The sequence below is a fragment of the Syngnathus typhle genome, linkage group LG6 (assembly GCF_033458585.1).
Source record: "Syngnathus typhle isolate RoL2023-S1 ecotype Sweden linkage group LG6, RoL_Styp_1.0, whole genome shotgun sequence".
Taxonomy (NCBI): domain Eukaryota; kingdom Metazoa; phylum Chordata; class Actinopteri; order Syngnathiformes; family Syngnathidae; genus Syngnathus; species Syngnathus typhle.
Window position 1 is genome coordinate 14,239,321 of NC_083743.1, and position 15,014 is coordinate 14,254,334.

At 41.9% G+C, this 15,014-nt stretch overlaps 2 protein-coding genes across 3 annotated transcripts in view; one reads left to right on the forward strand and one right to left on the reverse strand.

The window, feature by feature from the left end:
* grm5b (glutamate receptor, metabotropic 5b) overlaps positions 1-1,067 on the reverse strand; it is a 23,854-nt gene extending 22,787 nt beyond the window's left edge. For both annotated transcript variants that reach the window (XM_061280998.1, XM_061280997.1), the window contains exons 1-3: positions 678-1,067; positions 108-542; positions 1-33 (exon numbers count right to left, since the gene is read on the reverse strand). The exon at positions 1-33 is cut by the window's left edge and continues 82 nt beyond it. In XM_061280998.1, coding sequence (XP_061136982.1) covers positions 1-33; positions 108-542; positions 678-887 — 678 coding nt within the window. In that variant the 5' untranslated portion in view covers positions 888-1,067. The remainder of the gene's footprint in view (positions 34-107; positions 543-677) is intronic.
* A 9,366-nt stretch (positions 1,068-10,433) lies between these two features.
* tyr (tyrosinase) lies at positions 10,434-14,701 on the forward strand. Its single transcript, XM_061280075.1, has 6 exons — positions 10,434-10,581; positions 10,657-11,522; positions 12,432-12,648; positions 13,516-13,663; positions 13,741-13,922; positions 14,011-14,701. Exons 2-6 carry the CDS (start codon positions 10,695-10,697, stop codon positions 14,256-14,258), a joined length of 1,623 nt encoding a protein of 540 aa, XP_061136059.1. The 5' UTR covers positions 10,434-10,581; positions 10,657-10,694; the 3' UTR covers positions 14,259-14,701.
* Positions 14,702-15,014: the final 313 nt, after the last annotated feature.

Below are 15,014 nucleotides of genomic sequence, written 5' to 3' on the forward strand. Positions count from 1 at the left end.
TGGCACCACCCGCATGAAGTACTTGTAAAGACTCTGTAAAAGTAGAGACATGTTGAAAAGCACCATAATTTTATTCATGAGCAAAGACTCAGTAAACTATGTCTCACCTTGTCACTAAGATCCATACTAGTGGCAGAGTAGGCAATTTGCGGTATATTGAACAGCTGTAGAAGGTTCTGGACCTGGATCGCTACTGAGCTCGATCCTGGCCCGATTAAACCCACAATGGGTTTTTTCCCTCGCATGGGAGTGGCAGAGGGGTCAGCGCACTTCATGGCTGCACCCCCGCCGCCTCCTCCCCAAGGGCTTCCTCCCCCCCACTCCTCCGCCTCGTCAGACGATACCAGCGAATCCCGTATAAATTCGATGCTCTGCTCCAGAGCCACGGCCGAGTGCCAACAGGAGTCGCGGATCTCACATCCGAGGGTGATGTTGGGAAGGATGAGAGGGTCTGCATTGATGCGGTCCAGCGTGTGCATCATGGCCTCCACCCGTTGGATACCGTACTGCTCTCGAACTGCGCCGCACTTACGTTCATGAACCTGAACATGAAGGAATAAGGATTCATCACAAAGGGCAGGAAATCTTGCAAACGTGGTCAATATTGTTCCTTTCACACATATATTACTTTATATGCACATTATAATGTAAAAGATGTGAAATATTCCAAAAGCAACCTTGTCTGCAGGAGGCTGATGATGCACAGAGAACAACGCTCCAATTATGATGTCCCCAGGGATGTGGGCTACAACTCGCCGTTCGCTAGACTGTGCCGAGTCCGTTTGCTCAAGTGCCCCCCAAACAAAGACGAGGAGTAGCCACACAATCATCTTGCTCTGTTTATTCATCCCAAAGTGAAATTCAAAGTTGTTGTCACAGGTTACCATTTGTCCGGCAAACAGTTTTCCTGGCCATAACAACTCGTTTTTTTCTTCTGTCTTCAGATTTCAACGTGGGGTGGTCACCATAACAGAGAAAGGATCCGCAGTGCGACTAGAGAAATTAAGCAGAAAGTCTTGACTGCCTTTTAATAAATGGTGGAAGTCCAGAGGGAGAGCTAGCGTCCAAAGTAGGTTACAGCAGACAGACATGTTCACATGAACCTGGAAGACAGAGGGGGGAAAAAAAGTGTCAATCTTACACACTGCAGCTGCTACAGGACACCCACGAACACATGTAATCAATACATAATATACATCTTTCGCTTAATAATGATGCTATGTGGCAAAATATTGATGTTTATCCATTTGTGATAGGGGTGTCAAAACTAATTGATTAGTTGAAAACAAAACGATTATCACATTAATCGCCTTGTATTTTAATAATCGAATAATCATTTAGAGACACTTTTTTTTTCTGAAGATCCAAATCTTCTCTACTCCTTCGTCGAAGCAGATTGTTTTATCTTTTGTGTTTAATCGAAACAAGATGCTTGCAAACGCGTGCTTTTACTTTGGAAAACAATGACCAACAATCTGTGTGAAATTGCTTAACTATTGCTTAGCTGTTCTTAAATCACTAAATAATTTCAAATAAAAAAACAAATTTCTTAATAAACAATAATGGGGAAAAAAAAATAACACTTGTTTCCAATTAATCGATGGAAAACATCGATTCTAAAAATGTTCGATAGTGGCGGCCTAATTTGTGTTATTATTGTGCAACGAGGTGGGCACGTTTTATTTTGATCAAATGGAAGGCCAAACATAGAATGTTTGCCTATATTGTATACTGCCATTAAACAGTCAGAGAGACTAGCGAGACATTTGTTTTCTCAAGTAAAGCTAATAAACAATCATGGGGCTGTTCTCTACCAGATGACCTGACAAATGATTTACTGCACAGCATTTGACCCTCAAGCCAAGTTGGGTGAAGGTCATGGCACAGGTGTTTGGGCTTTGCTGACTACGGGGAGGTAACAGAGAGGAGCGGAATTAAATCATGAACATTAATATAATAAAGGGGAAAAATAGTGGGTAAAAATATGTATTCAGAAACTAAGTATGAGTGAGCTGCAACCCAGCCCAAGAGTACTCCAGATTCAAACCCCCAATTGTGGATGTGCTAACCACTTACTCGACATGCTGCCACTGTGCCACAGAATTTCTTTTATGAAAATGTGAAGCACATGACAAAGAAAAAAAAAGCAGCAAGGGACAGTCTGGCTAATTGTAATTAAAATGACAGTGTCAGGGAAGCAGCCTGGCTAACCACTGCACTAGTAATGAACACGTCAAAGAGAACATCTTTTCTTTCACATACTTCCACACAAACCCACTCGCTCGCGGAAAACAAACTAGTAGTGTTTCAGTCCAAGATTTTCACACACTCAGTCATACATGCTCGGGTCTCTCAATCACCCCCCCCCCCCTTTTTGTGCGTCTGTCTCGTTGCGTAGGCCTCGCGTCCGTTGAACGCAAAAGAAAATCCAATCCACAATCCCTCCTCAGAAAAATTTCCCACACCATAATGCATTTATAAATATATTGAAACTCAACACAAAGATATCACAGAAGCTTCTAAATGCAATTTTGAAATATAAACATATATCGATAAAAACTTGTATCTTTCCTTGTCCCCATTCATTGATGCATGTTTCAACATTGCAATCAATTATTTGGCAGTTCAACTGAAAATACAAGATAATCTTTGTGTCTTCACACACAGCCTGAGTGACTGAGTCACTGAGTGAATGCTGCTTGTGCTACTTTAAAACATGCAGCTGTGCGAGGGGCCCGTGTTTATGCAATGCACGACTCTTTGGGGGGGGGGGGGGGGGGCGCGAGGGACCTTCGGGTTGCGGGGTTAAATCCTAATACAACAATTGCTCACAATAAACACAATCAAGTTGCTCTAATTTGATCACTATAACAGTTAGCCTATTTAAGTTTAGGAATTGTTAGGATGCACATATACATATGTAACATGTTATATTGTTATCACATTTTGTAATTCTATACATGGAAATTAATGTCACGTATCATTAACAGTACAAGTAAAATGTGTACGACAACAAACATGGAGAACATTTCACACAATGTAATTATTGTGATAGTCTGAGGAAAATATGGGCACACTGACAACTATATGATTTTTATGTAATAATATTTTGCACATAAACACTACACAACAGCTAGGTGTAATAAATAATCTCTCATTTTTTCTAATTATTCAACAAGTTGCTGAAGGTGTGGAACATCATAATAGCATCTACAGTAGAAACAGATCAATATCCAAATCCTGATTTTCTCTTCTGTTCACAATGATCTTTGGTCACTGAATTGATTCCAGTCATCTTGTTAGAAAAACATTACGTCACAATCCAAACAATGAAACCCGCCTAAATGTCACCATTGCTTACCCATTCTCAAATTATATGCAGTGATAAATTGCCCAACCCTGCAACATCTTTGAACTCTGACTTGAGTCTAAAAGAGGGTTTGCAAAATATGATAATGAATTGCTTATTCAATCAATAAAGGGCACCATCCGTTTCTCTGCACACCGTACAGAGCCCAAGTCAATAACCAAGAATTATGTCACTATAAAAGATACAGCAGGGTACTACAAACACACTGGCAAGCGCCCCCATGGGAAGATAAGGAAGACAAGGTGCGGGCATTGTCTCCAATGAGTCCCAAAGCCGAGTGGACTCTAACTGCTGACACCGCAGTTGCAAGATCAGACAAGGTGGGTACGAGTACACCTGACTACATCGGATCCAGAAACCACTTCATGTTTGACAGCCAAGCAAAACACGAATTTGTACCCGACTTGCCACTAAGCATTTAATTCACACGTTTAACAGCGATTAATAACTCATCACGATGAGTCTTCTGCGTGCATGAGACAATAATGATGAAGACGCCTGGTGCAGCGCTGCGCCCACCAGCCGCATTGGGAGAGGAGCTCTTTGGAATCCCGCATACACACTTCGGTGCGACTTCGGTGCACAACATGAAAGAGTGAAAGCTGCACACGAATGCAAATATTGCCCATGTTGAGTCTCCAGTTGGACGACAGGATTTCCTTCACACCAATTGCAACCGCTTCTTGCTCACCGAGGAGGCAAAATGCACTCCAATGGGTTTGTGTGATGACGACAAACTCCGCTCAATTTAGTCAGGGCAAAAGGGAGAAATGCAAGACTCCACGTGAATATGAAACAGATTACAATTCACGTTGCTATTTCCGCCAGAGCTGAAGTCTTACCTTTCTCTTAAATAATTAGGTCGCAATTTGATGATCTCAAGGAGAAAAGATCGCAGCGATGGCGCTCAATTCAATGTCAAAGCAACCAGCAGCTTTGCCTCATTTGCCACCGCTTCGTCCGTTTTCCAGTCACGCACACCTGAGCCTCTCTCCAAACACCTCTCCTTCAAACACACACGCGCACACACCTTGCCACACTTGTCAACAAATGCCACGACGCTGGCTTCTTATATTCCCAATTCCAATACAAAACACTCATGGTAAATTCTAAGTCAAAAGTGCCTTCTCCTGTCTGGTTTGCTGTTTGGAAAGTTGTCGCTCCATAACCACCTTAACGGGTGCGCCAGGTTTGCGTAAATTTTAGCTGTTCTTCCCATGTAGGTCATATAATCCTTCATACTATCATGACACATATCAATAAAGTGCCCCATGAAACTCACTCAGTCACCATGAAAATGTGACAGAATCATAAAACTCTTATTATAAGATTTGCAATAAATCTTTTAAAATGTGTTTTCTTTATTCCATGACTTATTTTTTTCAATGGGCGTAAGTGGTTTTGCTCAACAACTCCGTGAACTCCACTCTGTCTAAAGATATTTATTTTCACGTCATTTCAGTCATGCATGATCTATTTTCATAATCATCTCGAATATTTTGCCTGTGACCCTGAATCTGTCCTCCCCACTGGGGTCAAGCACGTCATAAATAAAATTAAACAATCTTGCTGAGCCTCTACATATAATGTATGCACATGTGAGCCACTTTGCATTCAGTGTCTGTACTTGTGTCAGTGAACTGTTCTAAGACGTTTGAAAAATTCTCCCATCTTTATTTTGACTTTATTGTCTAATCATTTAAATTCATAATCATCATGAAGCTTATAGTTAACATTTAACCATCTATGTGTTTCCCAACTTTTATTAAGCTAGGCACCCATTTTTTACATTTACAAATCTCACTCGAACTAGCTAGCAATACTGACGTAACGATGACCTCATCTCAATTTTCTCACACAGTAATGTTTTATAACTAGCATGTTGCATGATTGGCAATGGGTTTATTGTGCCTTTTGCCATCTAATGAAAGAGCCTTGCATAGCTCCTCTAGATGAGCAATTTCCAATGAATAAATAATTATTTTCTGAGAAATGAAGTAGGATTGGATACTTTTCCGCAGCATCACTGATGCTCTTCTCAGCACTGGTCGCAAATCACTGCACTAAACTGTGACCATTTTATCTGTCTCAAAGTTATGTTTAAACAACTTTATTATCACCTTTTATTCTGGATTTATTCTTTTTATTCTGAAGAGTCTTATTTTCTTGGAATATGTATAGGGGAAGGAAAAAAATCATTTTGTTCTTTGTTCTTTTTATTCTGAAGAGTCTTATTTTCTTGGAATATGTATAGGGGAAGGAAAAAATCCTTTTGTTCTTAGAATAGGATTTGATCAAAATGTCTTTTTTATGGAGGGATGAGACATTTGTGTGATAGGCCAATCGTATCACAGTTTTTAATTGGCCCAAAGCCAGAGGATTACCTGATTTATTATATTTGTTTAATTGGCAACCGGTCCCCAGTTATGCAACTTTTTAAATTATACATAGTATTAATTTATTGGAAATTATTTCAAAATTTCTAAATTAATACAATTGAAAAGCCTATACGCTAGAACTTGTCTAGAGAAACAATAGGGATGCTGGTAGAACCTCCCATGTTCATTTTGAAACAGATTGTAAACTGATTCATTTGGGATAGATCGATGTGGTGCACTCTGTGCATGTTTATGCTTGCATGTGCACTTTTCAGCGACGAATAAAGGCAGACATTGCATGCCTGTCTTCACGAGAGGGGACACTATAAGATTCTAGAGATGGATCAAGTGTCAGCGCAATGGCCGTCAACCTGCACATGCAAAGCAATGCGATCCAAATGCACCCATAGATGTGCTTCTAACTTCAATGTGTGCTTGTTTTGCTTACTTTTCAGCATGCATGACTACATTCATTATATGTGTGTTGGAACACATGCTAACGCATACATGAATTGGGGGGGGCAAAATAGAAATATGTGGTCATGATAATGAGTTCAGGTTTTGGTCCAAATACATTTCCAGACAGTCTAATAAATAGATATTCAATAAATGGCAAGCATACCTCTACTTGCAGGACAGGTGTGCCGACTTGGAGAAGAGCAACATCCCTCACGCGTCCATCATGGCATCGCTGCTCGCTTTGGTTAATCTACTTTTTCACTATGGCAACAAATGAAACCCCCTCCTCGCTCTCTCTCTTGCTCGCTCTCTCTATTTCTCAATGCTCCAATGAGGAGGCTCCTCTCAAATCACAGGCCACCCAACCTCTCTCCCGCTCCTACAGTCTCTCTCTCTCTCTCTATCTCTCTCTCTCTCACTCTCTCTCACACCTACCTCCACTATACCATCTGGAGATGGATACTGATAAAGAGTGAGAGGGAACCATGAGGGAGAGACAGGGATGGGGTAATATGGGATTGAAGGGATTTGAGAGCTTGGCTATGACAAGGCTTGGATTAATTTGCCAGCCAAATGCATTTGAGATTAGTGGACCATTAAAAGAGCATTGACATCCACATGAAGGCACACACACGAGCAGGCTGGCTGCTGTGATGAAATGATAGCCTTACTAATTCCGACCTCTATCTCTCTCATTCCCTCCCCTTTTAGTCGCTTTTGTCTCCCAACTCTTTCTTTTAATCTTGTTTTGACACGAGCAAATAGGCTGTGATGAAAACCATATGAGCGCAATCACATAAACACAATGAAATATTTTAATTGTTAATCCGAGTACATACAGTCCTTTCTTTTTTTTTGTTTTTTGTCGACACTGATGTGTTGGCTTGTTGAAATGCCCTCAAAAATGCTTTTTGTCACATACAACTCAAATGTATCTTCATCAGACCTGCACTCTCAACTCACTTAATCATAGTTACAGTTAATCATGAGTACTTTGGTCACTTGCCAGATTTTGATTGCAAGAACGCCAAAGACAAATGCCCCTCATCTGTCTTCCATACTGCATCCCGGTGGAAGTGCGGTTTGTTGTCACATCACATCTCATCTTCCAACTTGATCTGTTCAGAAACCAGAATGATTCCCGTTTCCGTAGCAACCCTTTACTATTGTAGTAAATAAAATCAGTTAACACGCAATCAATCAGATCCACTTGTGCCGTTTCCGCTTACTTGTGTACACACACGGGGATGACACTCACTTAAAGAGACGCTTGAATCATGGTTGATGTAAAACCGGGTCAATAAATGGTTTGCCGTTGAGATGAATAAAGACTAAAGCATGCTGAGAGAGAGCACATGCTCATCCTCGGGGAACTGGATTAAGATGCGTAATAGATGAACATTACTCAGTTACAATAGTGTGTCCATAATTTATGTTTATCTAATATATTAAATGCACTGAAGCGTCTCGGATTTAAACTCGGCAATCGAAGCAATATTTTAGCATAGAAAATATGAGGTTGATTTCTTAATATTTTTTCTAAGAATATAAATAGAGTGCAGTGCAGGCAGCACAGTGGTTACAACACTTGCCTCACAGTTTCAGATTTTTAATTTTTCTTTCAGTGTTTGCATGGGTTTTCTTCTCCTCTCGCAGATGAGTGAAATTTGACTCAATTCAAGGTTACCTTCATTTCAACTTCAAGGAAACAGTCAGCCCAGGCTGATTTAACAATACAAATTCATTCATTTTCTATCGTATTTCATTGTGCTCGTCAATTTGTTCGCGTGTGAGCTGGAGCCTGTCCCAGCTGCCCTGTGGGCAAAGGCGGAGTACACCAGCAGGGTATGCATAAACCACCATTCATAATCACCTCTGGACAATTTAGCCTTCAATGAACCTGTAGAAAATCCACGCTGCAAACTTTGCTTTAGGAATGCTGCATTCAAAGTGCAAATCACGCACGCCCACAACAGCCAGTGTCACAGGTGACGCATCAATTTGACAAGGTTGTTTCAAAATAATAGCAGTTACCATGGACACGCTGCTGATTTACACCAACCAAGGATGTCAGGGAATACAATTTACCCTGAATGACAAGGGAATTTGTCAAGTATGTTTTGCGAGTGAAAGGATTTCAGCAAGAATGTGTGACTGATGGGTGGCCAGTCTGAGGTTTACCACACTCCTTGCCTTAAGTCAACTGAAGCTTCACCGTGAAGACAAGCAGTAGAAAATGGATGGATGATTTCAACAAGCCCTTGCAACGAAGATTCGATCCATACTGTTTTCCTTTTCATTCTACGAGAGAGAGACCGAGACAGAGACAAAGACAGAGAGAGAGAGAGAGAGAGAGAGAGAGAGAGAGAGAGAGAGAGAGAGAGAGAGAGAGAGACAGAGACAGAGACAGAGAGAGACAGAGAGAGACAGAGAGAGAGAGAGACAGAGAGAGACAGAGAGAGAGAGAGAGAGACAGACAGAGAGAGAGAGAGAGAGAGAGAGAGAGTTTTTGCAAAAGAATGGAAGTTGACGTATTGAATGTAGCCAATTAGGCCAAGTCTTTGAACAAGTTGCAAAGAAATGCAAATCCAAAGCTGTTTAAAACAAGATTGTGTCTAAGCGTGCAACGTGCCAAGAGTAGGAGAAGAAAAGTTCACGACCTGTGTCATAACTTAACCCCATAGATTCTGAAACTGTATTTTCGCCGTATTTACTCAGTTTCAATATTGTTTGTCATCATGTGGTCATTGATGACCTGGAGCTAATCTGCCTGACAATGTTGCCTGTGTGGAGACATTTAAAAAATATTGATGGAACTCGTGTGGGCTTTGGGGCTTTCTGAATCCTTCGTGTCCCCTCCAACACATTATAGGGATCACGCTGCCCTCTTGTGTTAGTTTCGAGGCAAAAAGAATCATACGAAGTATTTATGTAACGTTTAATATTTGGACGTGCGTCATGAGATAAAATTTTCCCGGGGTTGAAATTGTTACTTTACAGAAGAATTCTACGAAAAATTGAAAGCTCTGTCTTTGTCTCCACGCACACTCATGCGCAACTAGCGCGCGTTCTCCCAGAGGTGCCTCGCGGTCAGATCTACCCTGTGATGCTCATTCCTGTGCGCTCTAGTGAGTTGGTGCTGCAGATAAGCCGCATCCCGTGCCTGGTATGCGGCAGCATGTGACCACTTGAAGGTCTCGAGTTCTGCGCAAACTTCTAGCTTGTGCCAGATCATAGTGGCCCACATGAGCCCAGAGGGAGGAGGGGGGATAAAGTGCAAAAGCGGAGAAAGCAGGTCTATTGCCGTATTGTGGAAGTGAGCGTCACGCTGAATCACGTGGTACAGATAATGAAGACAGTCACGGAGACTTTTTTGTACGGGACATTCATTTGTTGTTCAAATTTATTTAATGGTGCCAGGATGGATTTAGCAATCAAAGTTCGGAAGCTGATAAAGATTCCATATTATGTAATTTGTAAATTTTTCCACTCAGCTGTTGCCACTGAAAAAAAATTTAAATTTGTGAATGACCAAAAATGTTCTTTACAATAATATGCTGTATGTGTCCCCACAAATCTAAACGTGGCATTTTTATTAATATTGCATTTGACGAATATCAGTTAAGCAGGAAAATTCAACCGTTTTTATCCATTTCAGGGGGTGGCTATTTTCTTACTTGCTGTTGACTGAAAAAAAACATCGTTGCCAGGTCTCAGAACTCAACTAGTCACGGCTCAACTTTAAAAAATGAATGAGACGTATCAGTATCGGGGCCATTCCGTCCTTATTTGAGATTATTGACCACTGAGGAGGCTGCATGCCGATACCAGCCACCAATACTCAAGGCAAATTTCCAACATAGAGTAAGTAAGTCAACATAATGCTGCATATATTTGACAGTCACAAACATGCTGACCACCCCACCTTCCTCCTGATTCATATTAAGGACAATTTTATCAATACTAAAAATTTCCTGACCTCAGTTGCAAGAAACCTCCCTTTTTCCATCATTTCAGCCACACATTGCCATTGTGAGTAAATGGACTCATGAGAAATGGTGGTACGCACAGCCAGTCACACACTTGTGCCTGAGGTATGATGGAGGAGAGGTCAGCTGGTCTCAAGACAGAATGAAAGAATCTGGAATATTATCCTAAGCATGTGATGTTGAGTGAGGGCACACACAAAGTTGCGTGTGCGCAAGGGAGCGTGCGTGAGATCACACATTCTGTCTGAGGACGGCCCCCCAAATGAGCTAAATGAGAGCGGAGAGAACAGTAGACTGCTGGCAGGGTGAAGAAAGTGAGGGTGGAAGGAGGTTGGACGTTCAGAGGGGAACATCGGCGGGGCAATTCCTCAAACAGCAAAATAAGGTAGTTTGTTTAAATTGACGGATTTCTTTCTACTTATTGCTGCAGGTGAGACTTAGTTTGTGTTCTTTTCAACAGGTGTTCCAGTGACCACTATTACCTGCCAATATTTGATCATGAGGAGCTTTTTTCCAGCCGTGATTGTTTTGCATCTTCTCGGGAGCTGCTTTTGCCAATTCCCTCGCCCCTGCGCCAACGCAGAGGGCCTACGGACCAAAGAGTGTTGCCCAGTGTGGGAGGGAGACGGCTCGGCGTGTGGTGCCCTGTCAGGCCGCGGTTTCTGCACAGAGGTGGTAGTGTCAGACGAACCCGACGGTCCGCAGTACCCTCACAGCGGGATTGACGACAGGGAGCGCTGGCCTTTGGCCTTCTACAACCGAACCTGTCGCTGTGCGGGAAACTACGGTGGGTTTGATTGTGGGGAGTGCAGGTTTGGCTACTGGGGAGCAAATTGTGCAGAGTACAGGGAATCGGTGCGGCGAAACATCCTGACGCTGTCTGCTGCTGACCAGCAAAAGTTCATCTCCTACCTCAACCTGGCTAAGAACACCATCAGCCCTGACTATGTCATCGCCACGGCAACCAGAGCAGAGATGGGCGAAAACGGCGAGAATCCTATGTTTGCTGACATCAACTCCTACGATCTGTTTGTCTGGATGCACTACTACGTGTCAAGGGACGCCTTCCTGGGGGGGCCGGGGAACGTATGGACGGACATCGACTTCGCCCATGAATCCGCAGGCTTTCTGCCGTGGCATCGTGTCTACCTGCTTCACTGGGAGAACGAGATTAGGAAGTTGACAGGAGATTTTAATTTCACTATCCCATACTGGGACTGGAGGGATGTCCAAACGTGTGAGGTGTGCACAGATAGTTTGATGGGCGGCCGCAGCCCCTTCAATCCCAACCTCATCAGCCCTGCGTCGGTCTTCTCATCATGGAAGGCAAGAATATTTTCATTAACTTCTCCTTAAAGTGAAAATCCCAACTCTGGCTCAAAATAGAGCATGTTTTCTTCTTGAGCCAGAAAATGCAAATTTTCCAATTATTGAACTATTTAAAATAGCAAAAGGGATCCTTTTTTAGCACAATTTGCCCAAATATTTGAATTCAAGTTGCTATTTTGAGGCCCTCAAATGACTAAAACACATCATGTATTGGTATAAATTTGAGTTAAACATACAGTATACATTACATGCATACAACTAAATGATACGCAGGTTTTTGTTTGATTTGGTCTTTATGAAACAATCTAAATGCCACATGATAATAGTTTTTTATTGGAAACCAATCTGGCACCATCTAGTGGCATCTTGGTGCCAAGGAACTGAGACCAGCGTTGTATGTTGGGGTGGAGCCTTTACGTGTAGGAGAATAGAAGTAGTCGTTAGAAGCAATTTGACGCTGTATTTGCATTTTTTTCATATGTTTCAATCTACGTGCAGTTTTAATTAAAGTCCTCTCTATCAATGGTTGTCAACCTTTTTTACACAAAGTATAAATTTTCATATTTGATGGCATTCCCCTAAAAATAAACACTGCTCTCCAAGCAACACCAACATTAAAATATAGTGATTCTTTTGAGTACCACAAGAGAGAGCCAGTGTACCAGTAGTGGTACTAACACCAGTGCTGAACAATAATAAATATGCATTGTAAAGGTAAAGAGGTAAAGTTTCAATGATTGTCATACACATCTGGGTGTGGTGAAATTCGTCATAATTGCATCAACAAAGCTGAACAATTAAATGTTCACCTTTCCCGAGACTTCTGTCCTTCATCATTGATTGCGTTGAACAAAAACTGATGTTTATATAATTTTTACTTTTGTGTACCGGTCTGCTTACATGTAGGTGATCTGCACTCAGCCTGAGGAATATAACAGACGTGAGGCATTGTGCAACGCTACAGAGGAAGGTCCGCTTCTGCGTAACCCCGGCAACCACGATACCAACCGAGTACAGAGACTCCCAACATCGGCTGATGTCGACTCCGCCGTGGGCCTCCGAGAGTACGAGACCGGATCCATGGACCGGTTTGCCAACATGAGCTTCAGGAACGTTCTTGAGGGTAAGAACATTAGATACACACCCAAATGCACGCTAATACGTCTGTATTACTTACTGTACTCACATGCCTAACAAATGAATGGGAAGATAATCCTTGGGCTAATCTCTTTAATCTAGAGGTGGATTGTTGGCCCGTTTGCAAACTCACACGGGGATAGATTTTCATCATTGGGTTAATGTCCATATCCAGCCGATTCCTACGGCAATTATATTGAGTGGGGTCACAAAAGGCAGTCAATCAGAAGTCATCCATTCATCCATCCATCCATCCATCCATCCATCCATCCATCCATCGACTAAATCATCTGCTCTGACAGCCACTCACACAACAAGGATAAAGGGCAGCAGGCAGTGATACCACACATTATATTCTAGTATACTTCATTTCATTTTCCTTTAAAGTAATGTTCCAAGTACAGTACTGCAATAGTTACAAATTATGGGGTACCATTGCTGTAGTTTCTGATTACTATCTATCGAAAATAAATGTACAGACCTGCAGTTACTATTAATGTCAATGGTGGGCACTGTTCCTCTTAAGGTCCTTCATTTCAAAGCAGCTAAATCTTCATCTATAATTTACCAAATTTGACATAAAATGACTCTGATTTTAGGGAACGGCTAAGTGTAGGAAATAAAAGGTACGAATTACTGAAAAAAAATCCACATTTAAAAATAGCCACTCATGCATTTACAGTAATAAGAGCGTCAGATGCAAATATTTTACTTGCAGACCAATGTTCACCCAGAATAGGGCCACCAGTTGAGAATCAATAATGTATTCATTTCACTGCCTATTGTGATGGAAAAACACCTCAATACTGATACGTGATGTAAAAAGTGGACTCACTCCCATTTGCTCTTTCAGGTTTCGCTAGTCCAGCCACAGGCATGGCGGTTCAAGGTCAAAGCACCATGCACAATGCCTTGCATGTCTTCATGAATGGCTCCATGTCCTCTGTGCAAGGTTCCGCCAATGACCCCATATTCCTCCTGCACCATGCTTTCATTGACAGGTACAGTAAATCACAAACACGTTATTCCGGTGCGCTCACCTCACCATGACCCACTGCAATGATCTTCTTTTGAGCAGCATCTTTGAGCGTTGGCTCCGAACCCACCAGCCTTCACGGACCTTCTATCCATTTGCCAATGCTCCCATTGGCCATAATGATGGCTACTACATGGTTCCTTTCCTGCCGCTTTATAGAAATGGAGACAATTTTCTGTCCACCAAGTCAATGGGATATGAATACGCCTATCTGTTGGATCCAGGTCAGTGCAGACCATCACAAGTGTGAGACTTAAAACTTCACAGCCTTGCATATCTGAGCTAGTGTCGTCTTGTCTGCCTCCGCTTCAGGCCAGCGGTTTGTTCAAGAAATCTTGACACCTTACCTGCAGCAGGCCCAGGAGATCTGGCAGTGGCTTCTGGGAGCCGGTATCATTGGGGCTTTCATCACGGCAATTATTGCGGTTGCGGCTGTCCTAGCAAGAAGGAAGTGGAGAAGAAACCAGAGGAGGAAGAGGGCATCTATTTTTGGAGAGCAACAGCCACTTCTTCAGAGCAGCTCAGAGGATGGTTCTGCTTCCTACCAGACTACTCTGTAACATACTGGCTGGCCGCGCACACACATACCAGTTTAGGTAACAACAACATGACAGGTTTCCCGGATTCTTTAGTTACAAGATCATATTTGATGACAAGGCAGTGCATCCAAATCACACATTGCTTCTCGTAAAAAAAAATCTCAATTTTTACTATTTTGTGCACACCAAACCAAAGATTTAGTCCATGAAGTGAAATGTCCGTTAATGTCCTGTATGTAGGACAAAACAAATCGTACTCATAATCTTAGATGCTGTAATTTGGTGATTTGGGTGCACCAACAGTCCTGAAAATTGTAAACAGCAAGCTGAAATTTATACAAGAAGATATCGATCATGTTACAAACATTTAGCAGGATGAACTGAGGATGTGTGCGCACATCTGCATCTGCAATAGACCTTCATAAAAGCCTATGTTGCAATAATAATAATACCAACACCTGTGACCCCCGTGGGGAAAACCGCTACAGATAATGGATGGAAGGATAATAATAATAATAATAATAATAATAAAATGGATGGATAATAATAATATTCACACGATTAAGTTTGATGAAAGAGCTCGCCTTGAAAGGTTTTTACTGATACTCATATTTAGGCTTTAATCACATATTCAGGCTTTAATCATGATTAAATGTATCATTGTAATGTATCATTATGAATGATATTATGATGAACCAATCCAAAGTGAAGGTCATATTAAAAAAAAGTGCAATAATATGTTCTACACTCCTCCACTCATCTCAGCAGAGTATTCTG

What these genes read in the sequence shown, in the direction of transcription:
- tyr (XM_061280075.1), top strand. Translation starts at nt 10,695, where the DNA reads ATGAGGAGCTTTTTTCCAGCCGTGATTGTTTTGCATCTTCTCGGGAGC. An exon ending in CACCATGCTTTCATTGACAG is followed by an intron (nt 13,664 to 13,740) that starts GTACAGTAAATC and finishes TCTTTTGAGCAG; the next exon opens with CATCTTTGAGCGTTGGCTCC. An exon ending in CGCCTATCTGTTGGATCCAG is followed by an intron (nt 13,923 to 14,010) that starts GTCAGTGCAGAC and finishes CCTCCGCTTCAG; the next exon opens with GCCAGCGGTTTGTTCAAGAA.